This window comes from Vollenhovia emeryi, unplaced genomic scaffold, assembly GCF_000949405.1.
Source record: "Vollenhovia emeryi isolate VEMERY1.0 unplaced genomic scaffold, V.emery_V1.0 DF939660.1, whole genome shotgun sequence".
NCBI lineage: Eukaryota > Metazoa > Arthropoda > Insecta > Hymenoptera > Formicidae > Vollenhovia > Vollenhovia emeryi.
In genome coordinates, this window is record NW_011966706.1 from 310 (window position 1) to 11,760 (window position 11,451).

Here is an 11,451-nt window from a genome sequence, read left to right on the forward strand (position 1 = left end):
TTAATATTTTGTCTAGACATGATTTTATTTCTGCATTTTTAATCATATAATAGCTTAATAATAATTCGATGAATTATAAATATGTCTAGTCATAATTATAATTTTTTTTCTTTTAGTATCAATTTAATGTAGTAGAATTTTTATGATAGTATTAAATAGCAAAACGGCGTGCCATAAGATTTTAAGCAGGCATTATGCCTTATTTCTTTATCACAATTTCAAACCACTAAAAATAGCAATTATTCTACTGTTGATGCAGATCATCTTATACAATACTGCAAAGAAATTAAACAGTTGGAACGTACAAATATCTCTGGAGACGTACAATGTCTCGAGAGATATTGAAAATGACGACGTCCATAGGATATCATGTGCTGTCTGGGATGGATTTGAAATAGCCGCGTCATGGAGCCAAAATGGTGGACGATTGCGGTACTTTATATATCTAGTGACTTTAGCCCTACTAGATGGGTAGCGACACGTGGTGACGATATTAGAAATTAAAAATTGCTTCAATGGATGTGTTCGAAAATGGATTTAGTTACTGCCAGTGAAAACAGTATAGTTGGTAGCAATGAAAATTACTGGTGCTGCGTTTTTCTTGCGCCAGTAAAGTCAGTAAGGCTGGGTCTACATTGGATATCGTAAGTCGTGACGGAAGAAATTGACCAATCACAGTTCATTATTCGACTTACGACATCCAATGTAGACCCAGCCTTATTGACTTTACTGGCGCAAGAAAAACGCAGCACCAGTAATTTTCATTGCTACCAACTATACTGTTTTCACTGGCAGTAACTAAATCTATTTTCGAACACATCCAAGAAGTCCCAGTCTACAATAGATGATTTACCGTGCTTTCCAGCAAGCGACACAAGTCGACACAAGTGTCGTTCTGTCTTTATTATTCATTGAATGCGAAGAAAGACAGAACGACATTTGTGTCGACTTGTGTCGCTTGCTGGAAAGCACGGTTAAGCTCTAAGCTTTAAGAAATTGGCCAATCACGGTCAAGTATGAGTAGAATGCGCGACTGTGATTAGTCAATTTCTTAAGGCTTAGGGCTTAAATCTCTATTGTAGACTGGGACTAAAGGCCAATGTCCACGATGCTAGAACTTGGTCCAAGTTCTAGCATCGTGGACATTGGGCTTAAGAGAGCTACCCCCACCACTGAAAATCTTCTGAGTTGCAAGACCTGTATATACGACCGTGGGAGAGTCCCCCATGAAGAATAGAGATAAGGAGACCGAACTGTATGTTCGGGACACGCGGCCAAAACCGATCCCCGATGGTTGTATCTTTAGGTACCAATAGATGGCACTGCAATCTGAAGGTACCCGATGGCTATTGGCTTAGAGTTGAGGAGGAGGAGAGATTGCAGGGTGGAGCGTGGTGGGGAGAGTTAAAATCGTGCATGTATTTGTGCGCTGTCACCGGTGTCGTCTGCTTCCACACACTAGGTCCCGTCAAACGGAGGCGCCATCTAGCGGAGCATTAGTAAATTAGAGTCCAGCGACCAATTTGGCCGTGTTTCTCGAACATTTTTCCGTGTCAGTTCGGTCTCCTTATCTCTATTCTTCATGGAGTCCCCAAAAGAGACACGTACGTTTTCCGGCGAGAGTCCTGTCGATAACACAGCAGTGCCTCATTACCGACGACACTCGCTCTGGCGGTTCTACAAGTTGAGCGATTCGCCGCTCAATTTACGGCGCGCCGTCACACAACTGTCGAGTGTCGCGCTCGCGTTCCGCATTCCTCGAATATTTCTTGTACTCGGGTTCCTCGGGGGAAGTCGGGGCTGTCGGGGTCGTCGGGGTCGTCGGGGAGGCTATCTGAAAGTCCTGACGTGTCTTGGCGTATCGAGGCCGAATGATACAATGGACTAGGAACTAGTCATGTCTGTCGCGTGGATCTCGCTGTGAAAGGAGACCGCACAAGCATGTGCGACAACATAAGTGGCAACCCGTTCGCCGGGCTGTTCTCCACGGACAATGATGCTGTCTCATTCTCCTCGCAGCGTCACGCCGTCGGCGGCGAGGCCGAGGACGCAGGCCGCGCGACCGAGGACGAGCGCGAGCCTCGCGCGATGGAGCCGCCGGCGGACCTCGGCGACAAGGTCGACCGACTGATGGCGCATGTATTTGGCTTGACGCTGCGTCGAGACGGCGACAGCCGCGCGCCGGCCTCCTTGGTGTTCGTCGACGCCGACTCGATGGAGCACGCCGTCTTCGAGCGCCTGATGCTGCCGGACCCCAGGGCCGAGGCACGGGACATCGACGGCCACGTTGTTCAGACGCAGGTCATAACCTACCTCTACGAGTGCTACTGCCGTTTAAAGCGCTACCGAGCAAACGACGGCCTTGAGGACACCGTGAGAGACGCATGTCAAATCGTACTGCGAAACGCCAACACGGCCTTGCAGGAACCGGATTTGTTTCAGTACCAGGAGGTAATTGTCCGATCCGACTATGAACACTGCCAGTTGACTTTGCGACGGAACGGCTGCTAAGAATTTCCATTTATAATATGTCCAAGGCAGAATGTACGTCAATAGTTGAATCTTGTTAATCATTTACATATTATTCCTAGGTTCACAGCCAGTTTGTTGCTTTATTTACGGATGATGTTACGTCAAAGTTGGAATTATCGTTGTTCGTCAGTGGCATAGTAGAGGAATTAATAGCGGCGAATCGAGAGAGTGATGTAGAGGATATAATTGCCAGGTCGTTCTCTCCGCTCCTTGACATTGTCCAGAAGGAGGCAGCGGAGAGCAATCTCTTCACCTTCCGCCAACAGTGGTTCGCTCTACTCAACACATTTTCCACCATCGAGCCGCTGGCAAAATTAATTATTTGCCATAGCACGCCAAAGAAAAGTCAGGGTTGCGCGTACTCGGACACGCTACTGGGTGTGCTGTTCAGCATAAGCTGTTTACCGAAAACTGCCAAGGACCCGTACGATCTCTTCGACAAGCCTCTACGGCAAGTACGGCGATTTTTCCTATTAGTCGAGTAGTTTCTCAAGCTCTGTGTGGTTTGCCGATTTATACATTGTCGAAATATCACAGCCGAATACGATCATGGAAGGCACCATCTGGACAGCCATGGATAGTCTGAGCGACGCTCTGCACAAGGTTTTCCATTCCTTGCTGAAATGTTCCACGGAGCTTCGCCATTTAACCCTGCAATGGTTGGGCAACTGCCTTCATGCGAATGCAAATAGAGGAAAGCTTTGGAACTCTCACATGGAGATGGGATTACTGGGAGTGCTGTGCGTGTCGGATGGCTTTATGTTGAACATAGGCAATGTATTGTTGCGCCTCTGTCAGCCGTTTTGCGCTAAGTTGAATGACGCCAAAGTACCGAGGATTGATCCCACGTACTGCAGCGCCGAGGTGGGTTTTCCCAAGAATTTAAGACGCTAGCTTTAAGGAGGTTGGTTGCTCAAATAAAAATGAATTCAAATTTATAGAAAATATATATATATATATATAAATGATAATGTATATACGAGGGTGAGTCAAAAGTTATCCGCACTTTTCGTTCTACAATTTATTTACACAAAAATAGGGGTTTAATATGTACGTCATTTTTCAACATAGTCTCCTCCCTTGGCAATGTACTTGGTCCAGCGGTGCACAAGCTTGCGTATACCTTCCGAGAAGGTTTTCGGTTGGTCGCAAAGCCACTTTAGCACCGCTCCCTGCACGTCTACGTCTGTAGAAATTTGACGACCTCGCAAAGCATCCTTGAGCGGCCGAAACAGATGAAAGTCGAAGGGAGCAAGATCTGGGCTTGCAGGAAGCGGTGCAAGAGTGGTTTTCTTCTTGGAAGAAATACACCTTCTTCTTAGGAAGCAATACGCTTGTGGACCGCTGGACCAAGTGCATTGCCAAGGGAGGAGACTATGTTGAAAAATGACGTACATATTAAACCCCTATTTTTGTGTAAATAAATTGTAGAACGAAAAGTGCGGATAACTTTCGACTCACCTTCGTACATATACATATACAATATATAAAAATATATATAATATACATATATGTAAAAAATGATAAGAATTTTATAAAAATAAGTGCAAATAATTCTATACATATTTACGAAGAATTTTGACGAATACTGAAATGACTTGTCTACGTAGTTATCAAGAACATATATGTATATATATGTAGATATATATACATTATATCAAAATTCTTCGTAAATATGTATAGAATTATTTGCACTTATTTTTATAAAATTCTTATCATTTTTAATATGCTTTCGAGAATTAAATTACAGATATCGTAATATTTTGCTATGTTGGCAATGTGCAATAGTATAATTTTAATAATTAATTATTCGACAACCATGCAGACAATCGTCTTATACTTTTGCATGGAGGACAGATTCCTATAGACGAATATTTTATATAAATTTGAATTTATTCTTATCATCTTCATTTCAGCAACCATCCTCTTTAAGTGCCGTCTGAGCCAAACGAATGCCTCGGGAATCAAGATCCCCGAGTTAGTTTTTTTCTTTTCATTAAAATTGTAAAAATCACCGGGTAAGATGTTAATACAGTTCTATGGAAGTGTACCTTTGCATTGAAGTGCACGCACTTTTAAGTATTGAGATGAGAAATGTGTTACCTGCCGAATCAAAGAAAGTTTCGAGGACAGTGAAACATACATATGAATATAACGAATTGTCAAGATAAGTACTCATTGAAACTTATTTATCTACTATCTAACGAGCATTTCTCTTGACAATTTATTGTTATGTATTTCACTGTTTGCGCAACTTTCTTTGATTCGGTAAGTAACACATCTCTGATCAATACTTAAAAGTGCGTGCACTCCAATGTTGCAAGACAAAGATACACTTCCACAGAACTGTATTGATATCTTGCCGCGATTTTTCACATTTTATAAACAAGTTATAAACAAATTTCAGTTTATTTAACAATTTAGTATTCTAACAAATTATTTCACCCCTCTGTTGGCATTTTTAGGCAAAGGACGAAGCTGAGAGCCTACAACGTGGTATACATATGAAAGGATTGAGCTCGGAGACGTGTCTGATACCAACCCCAGAAGGCGAGAGTCGGCCAACGTCAGAGTCATTCGGATTTGTAACGGAATGCTTCTTCCTTACGCATCGTGCATTAGATCTCGGTTACAGAGTTATCCTGGACAAGTTTCTAAAGTAAGCCAACAACGATCGATCGTGTGATTTTCATACAACTGCTCTCGCAGCTTAAACACCGTCACTTTCCATTCCGCAGAACAAATCAAGATTTGGCCAGGATACAGAGAGCTTACAACGATGCACGAACTGGTGGCAGTTCAGAGCTGCTAGAGCTCATAACGCAACGAATGGAGGGCGAGATGATCAAGTATATAAAACACATTTGCATGTCAACTTTTCAATTCTCTTTATATTCTTATCGCGATTACGATTATCTCGTTTCAAATTGTACCTCAAGGTAGAGGAAAGTCCCCTATTATGAGAGATAGGCTCCTAATACGAGACAGCGCGGAGTTTCTGCTAAATTAATAGTCATCATCTGTTGGCTTCACCATGAATTTGTTGTCCCTGGAGTGTAATCTGTTTGGTGGAAAATTGATTTTCCACTGAACAGTTAGATCGTGTAATCGTTCCGTAAAAAGATTGCGGCTGAATTGGACATTGAAAACCTACTGTCTCATACTAGGCTCCTACTAGGCTCATAATAGAGGTCTTTCCTCCATATACGAACGTAAATTTTTTTTCTAGGTATCTGTCTCTCAAAGCGAGTCTGTTGGTGCCGGAGATGTTGAAACACTTGGCGAAATTTCACGCAATAACGGCATTCTGGTTGATACAAGTCAATTTGCACGTTGTAACTGAAGAAGAGGACAAGGAGAATTTTGCGCCGCAACAATATATGCCTGTTACATTCCCGTTATCAGAAACTGTTCCAATTACACTAAGGTACGCCGGAATCGCAATCGGTAACTGGAATTGATGTAAAACAACGAACGTATATCCACAGATGCATTCCTGAGTTCGTGGTGGAGAATACCATTGGATTCTTGTGTTTCTTACGTCGCCTGAGTCCAAACACATTCGAGGAGCAGGGTCCGAGTTTTCTGAATCCGATCCTGACGGAGGTAAGTCGAGGTAGAACGAAAATGTACTTGTCGCGATCGTTGAAAGTCATACGTGGTTTCCTTCAGATTATAGTTTTGATGGAGTCTCAGCATCGCCTGTACAATCCGCATCTGCGCGCGCGCTTAGCCGAGAGCCTGGAGGCGCTTTTGCCGATTGCCGACGAGAACGTAGCTGCGACAACGCCAAACCTAGGAACATTCCACAGGGAACAGCTATTCCTCACACATCCGCACAGGCAGCAGGTGAGTAAGATTCCGCGGACTCGGATCCATTGTCAAAAGATTCACTGCGTTAACTAATCATTATTCCTGACGTGCTGTTTCATTTACGAACAGATCATTGTCAACTTGCTGCATGTGTTTGTAAGCATCGAGATGACTGGGCAGAGTGTACAATTTGAACAAAAATTCAACTACCGTCGTCCAATGTACATTGTTATGGATTACTTGTGGAAACTCGCCGAGCATCGTAATAACTTTACGTAAGCGGAATTATATAATATCTAATCGCGTTATTTTTGTTCTGTATCTAAACCTCAACAACTCTCAGATTAAGCATCTCGTATAATTGTACCTTATCAGTACTTTAGCTCAAGAAGCGGAAAGCAACATGGAAGCGGTTCAGCCGCCTCTGTTCCTGCGTTTCATCAATCTATTAATGAATGATGCTGTATTTCTCTTGGACGAAGCCTTATCAAATATGGCACAGTTGAGGCAAATGATTCAGGCTAGGTACTTTTAAAAACGCATCACTTTGTGGAATTATTAATTTTTCATCTATCTCCGTGTGCTGCGTCATATTTCTTAAATGAAATACTTTTATGAAAAACTGCATTAAGTATCGCCTTATTTCTTAACACCAGGGAAAGCGGAGAATGGAATAAATTGCCACCAAACGAACGCGAGCAACAGGCGGCATATCTTCAGCATATCGGTATGATTGCTCGCTTTGACAATATTCTAGGTAGAAAAACTATACAGGCGATAAAAATGTTGACCACCGAAATCAAGTCAATCTTCTGCCACCCAACCATGGTGGACCGTATCGCTTCCATGCTCAATTACTTGTTACTGCAACTGGTAGGACCGAATAAAAAAAATCTCAAGGTAATTCTTAGAATCTGTAAATGTTACAATAAAAATAATGTTATTGCAATCTCGTGTATCTCTGAAATGATCTTTAGGTGAACGATCAAAAGGAGTATGCGTTCAATCCTGCAAATTTGGTGTTGAATATATGCGAGATTTACATTAATCTAAGTAAAAGCGAAAGCTTTACACTAGCTGTGTCTCAAGACGGACGTTCTTACAGTCAAGAACTGTTTAAACTTGCGGACAATGTGCTCGGTGAGAGACTTTCTGTATTTTTTATGCTAAAAGGCAGCTTGTTTACGCCAAAAGTATCCAAGTAATTCGTGTATGTGTGTGTGTGTGTGCGTGTGTGTGTATATCGCAGTTCGTATTGGTGGCGTGGGAATCTTGGGCGATTTGGATCAATTTGCGAAAAGCGTGGAGGAGGCCGCAAATCAAAAGCGCGAGGAAGACGAGATCTTGATAGGCGTTCCTGACGAATTTCTAGATCCAATTATGTCGACTGTCATGACGGATCCTGTTATCTTGCCATCGTCGAAAATAACGATCGATCGTCAAACTATAGCAAGGTACATTAGCACTTGAATTATGTATGCAGGATGAGTAAAAAGTACCGGATCGGTGAAATATCTCGAAAAATATGAAAGATACGGAAAAATCCTTCAGACAAAAGTTGTACGGTTTTAAAAGAGCTATTATAATGGTAAAATAAATTTTCGAAAAAAATTTATTTTTTATGGTTATACGGAGGTCGCCGTCAGTTTTTTAAATGGAACTCCCTATTGTTTATTACATTACCTTATTTTACTAATTAATATGAACAACTTTTGTCTGAAATATTTTTTGATTTGCCTAATACTTTTTGAGATATTCGAGCGAAATTTTATAACTTTTTCAATGTTTAGTTTATAATATCTCGATAACTGTTTGTCGGAGAGAAAAGTAGTACAGGACTTTTTTTACTTGATTTAGTCTCAGGAATATGCTGTTGCAATGGTGTTTCAATTAGTGAAAATTTTTGTGTATGTAAATTTTATGTGTTACAATACATAAACCATTGCAACAGCATATTCCTGAGACTAAATCAAGTAAAAAAGTCCTGTACTACTTTTCCCTCCGACAAACAGTTATCGAGATATTATAAGTTAAACGTTGAAAAAGTTATAAATTTTCTCTTGAATATCTCAAAAAGTATTAGGCAAATCAAAAAATGTTTCAGACAAAAGTTGTTCATATTAATTAGTAGAATAAAATACTATAATAAAAAATAGGGTGTTTCCTTTTAAAAAATGACGGCGATCTCCATATAACCATAAAAAATTTATTTTTTTCGAAAATTCATTTTACCATTATATAGCCCTTTTAAAACCGTACAACTTTTGTCTGAAACATTTTTCCGTATCTCCCATATTTGTCGAGATATTTCACCGGTCCGGTACTTTGTACTCACCCTTATACAAATTAGAAAGGAACATTATTAACTTGCACGTATATCGCAATGTAAAATTTTGCAAATACATTTCAGACATTTGCTGAGCGATCAAACTGACCCTTTCAATCGGTCTCCACTTACCATGGACATGGTAAAATCGAATGTTGAACTTGAGCAAAAGATAAAAGAGTGGATCTCGCAGAAAAAACTGGAGAAGGCGTTAAGGACTGGTGCATAATTTGTTGTCAATTATATCACGATGGAACACTATGGAATTGTATGTTATTACAAATGCGACAACTATGCTACAGTAAGTTCAGATTTGTGGCAATCTGTGAAACGGGAAATACGTATTTCATCGCATCGTTTCATCGGAATTTTACTACTCGCTGACGTTTGATTTGCCTAAAGTGGCAAATAAAAAAGCAATTTTGTATACATACTTTGCAATGTAATTATGTACAGGGTTATAGGATTACGACAGTTATATATCGTAATGATTGATTAATAAAATGTTGTATACATAGATAGCACATGATTTTAGAATTTGCTGCATCAAAAAGGTAATTGTATATTTCATGTACTGTGTAGAATAAAGTGTGTTATTTATAAACGTTGAACAATTTTCGAAGCCTTGCCGGCATTGATTAATGTTCAATTTAATCTTTAATCCGTCAGTCATAACCATCCTTTTTGTCGAAGCAGATTTCATTTTACTCTTTGACTAAAATATTATACAAAACGTTTTGACTCGAGTACATCAAAACCTCCTGTTCGTGGAAACATTCGTGTATCTATAAACATTTTATTAGATCGTCGAAGTTCGTGACAAACCATTGCGCGCGCGATTTCACATTTTCCCTAACTACATTTCCACCGAATCCTGCAACAAAAATAGATCTGTAGTGACGATAAATAGTTTGATTTGCAGTGCAGCTTTCATCATCATTTCAGTACGAGTACTATAACATTCAGAGACAATTTTTCAAGTGAAGATACGCACCTATAAACGCGTCCGCTGGTGGCGACGCTTCCAAGTCTGTCGAACCGTCGCCGACATGTACTACGATTTTAAAGCCGTTTTCTTTAAGACGCAGTATTACTTCTCCCTTGCCACCGCTTCTGGAGGTTGGCTGAGTCTCGTCAAATCCCGCATATTCCCCTACGACATACATTTGCGCAAGCACGAATGTACATTGTTATACGCCAGGAAATAAATATACAAGTTCCTGTGCGGAAAGCACGCCTATTTAGCGCGCCTATTTACATATTTACCTGTGAAGTAAAATTTTAATCTGTTTGCATAAATATTCTCAGGTGGGATGTTGAGCTGCTCGGCGATCGGTGTGATGAGACAGCGGAACCCGCCGGAGACAAGAAACACCTGCTTCCCACGAGCTTGCAATGCGGATACCAACTCCCTGAAATGCATTTCGATACTTTTCAAAGATGTGACGCAGACAAATGTATCTTCGCTCGTTCTTGCATTCTGAAACGTGAACACCTTACTTGACGCCCGTGGTCAGTTTTGGTTGATGCGTGTTCAGGAACTGCCTCACTTGCGTCAGACTTGGATTTATGATCCCCAGTCTTACGGACAAGGACTGCTGAAACGTCATGTCGCCTTGCATGGCCCGCTTCGTCCTGGAAAAAAAAAGCATATTACATGTTCTCACGATCGGTGAATAGGATCCAGCGATCCGCGTTGCGAGCAAAGTGAACCCGCACAGCACAGAAAGATTGCAGGAAGATTGCAGAAGTGTTACATTGCAAGATTACAATATTGTAGCAACGTTGCGCGACATTGCTGCAACGTTTCTGGAGGATTGCAGCAACGTTGAAATGTCCGCCCTCAGAGAGATTGCAGTGCAACATTATAGCAATGTTGCAGCGCAATATTTTTGGAATAATTTGTCGTTGTACATAAGCAGAGAATTTACTAATTACATATACATCCGGGCCTTTTTCAATGCACAGCAAGCTATTGCGAAGCAACCTAAGGAGATTATGTCGCTTCGCAATAGATGGAGATTGCGAGCAACACCGCACTGATCAAGTACTTAATAATTCGCGCATTATTGGTATCAACGGAAATAGCATTATAAAATTCTCATAATTAGAAACATTTTTTTAAATAGAAAATATAGTATTTTCATTATTTTTGAAACATTGCTGCAATATTAGCTATCGAAAGTTTGCAATTTTATATCCCTGCAATGTCTCTGCAAGATTGCAACGTTTCTGCAATGTAACTGCAACCATCTGTGCTGCCCATACAGCGCAGAAAGTTAAAATAATGTTGCTGAAACGTTGCAATGTTGAATGTTAAAGTACAAATCTCTTTTCTACGTTGAATCTAGGATAATGTTTGTACATTAATTGTTTATATTGCTGCAACGTTAAAACAATCTTGAACAAATTATTATTTTTTTGACACTCAAATAGATACTTAAAAATGTATAATTATGAAATGAATATATACATGTATATACAGGGTGTCAAATTCGATATGGACGACCCCAAAGATTATAGTAGATTGGGTTAAACTGAGAAGAAAAGTTATATAAAATTTTACAAAATCGTAATTATTATCGGCCTAATTCAGAAAAACGTCTGAGCCAATAAGGCCGGACTCGGCAGCATGCAAAATGGTGTGTTTGTTGACATCTCTGAAAAATCGATAGCGAGAGGTGGAGTCACGCATCGATCGATGAGAGACGGTGGCGAGCGGGGAGCGGTGAGCGAGCGAACGCGTTCGCTATCGTTTTTTGAGAGATGTCAACAAACAC

General features: G+C 40.6%; 2 protein-coding genes across 5 annotated transcripts in view; one reads left to right on the forward strand and one right to left on the reverse strand.

The window, feature by feature from the left end:
* The first annotated feature begins 1,847 nt into the window (after positions 1–1,847).
* Positions 1,848–9,188, forward strand: LOC105556993 (ubiquitin conjugation factor E4 A). Of its 2 annotated transcripts, none has more exons than XM_012004116.1 (14): positions 1,848–2,451; positions 2,592–2,987; positions 3,070–3,396; positions 4,998–5,191; positions 5,271–5,381; positions 5,762–5,959; positions 6,021–6,138; positions 6,205–6,381; positions 6,475–6,620; positions 6,721–6,870; positions 7,002–7,245; positions 7,323–7,485; positions 7,718–7,799; positions 8,756–9,188. In XM_012004116.1, exons 1-14 carry the CDS (start codon positions 1,942–1,944, stop codon positions 8,898–8,900), a joined length of 2,961 nt encoding a protein of 986 aa, XP_011859506.1. In that variant the 5' UTR covers positions 1,848–1,941; the 3' UTR covers positions 8,901–9,188. The 2 variants fall into 2 exon arrangements, with proteins under 2 accessions (XP_011859506.1, XP_011859505.1); XM_012004115.1 differs by having other exon boundaries at positions 1,851–2,451; positions 7,595–7,799.
* LOC105556992 (phosphoserine phosphatase) overlaps positions 8,929–11,451 on the reverse strand; it is a 4,840-nt gene continuing 2,317 nt past the window's right edge. For all 3 annotated transcript variants that reach the window (XM_012004112.1, XM_012004114.1, XM_012004111.1), the window contains exons 3-6: positions 10,172–10,306; positions 9,938–10,083; positions 9,666–9,824; positions 8,929–9,545 (exon numbers count right to left, since the gene is read on the reverse strand). In XM_012004112.1, coding sequence (XP_011859502.1) covers positions 9,457–9,545; positions 9,666–9,824; positions 9,938–10,083; positions 10,172–10,306 — 529 coding nt within the window. In that variant the 3' untranslated portion in view covers positions 8,929–9,456. The remainder of the gene's footprint in view (positions 9,546–9,665; positions 9,825–9,937; positions 10,084–10,171; positions 10,307–11,451) is intronic.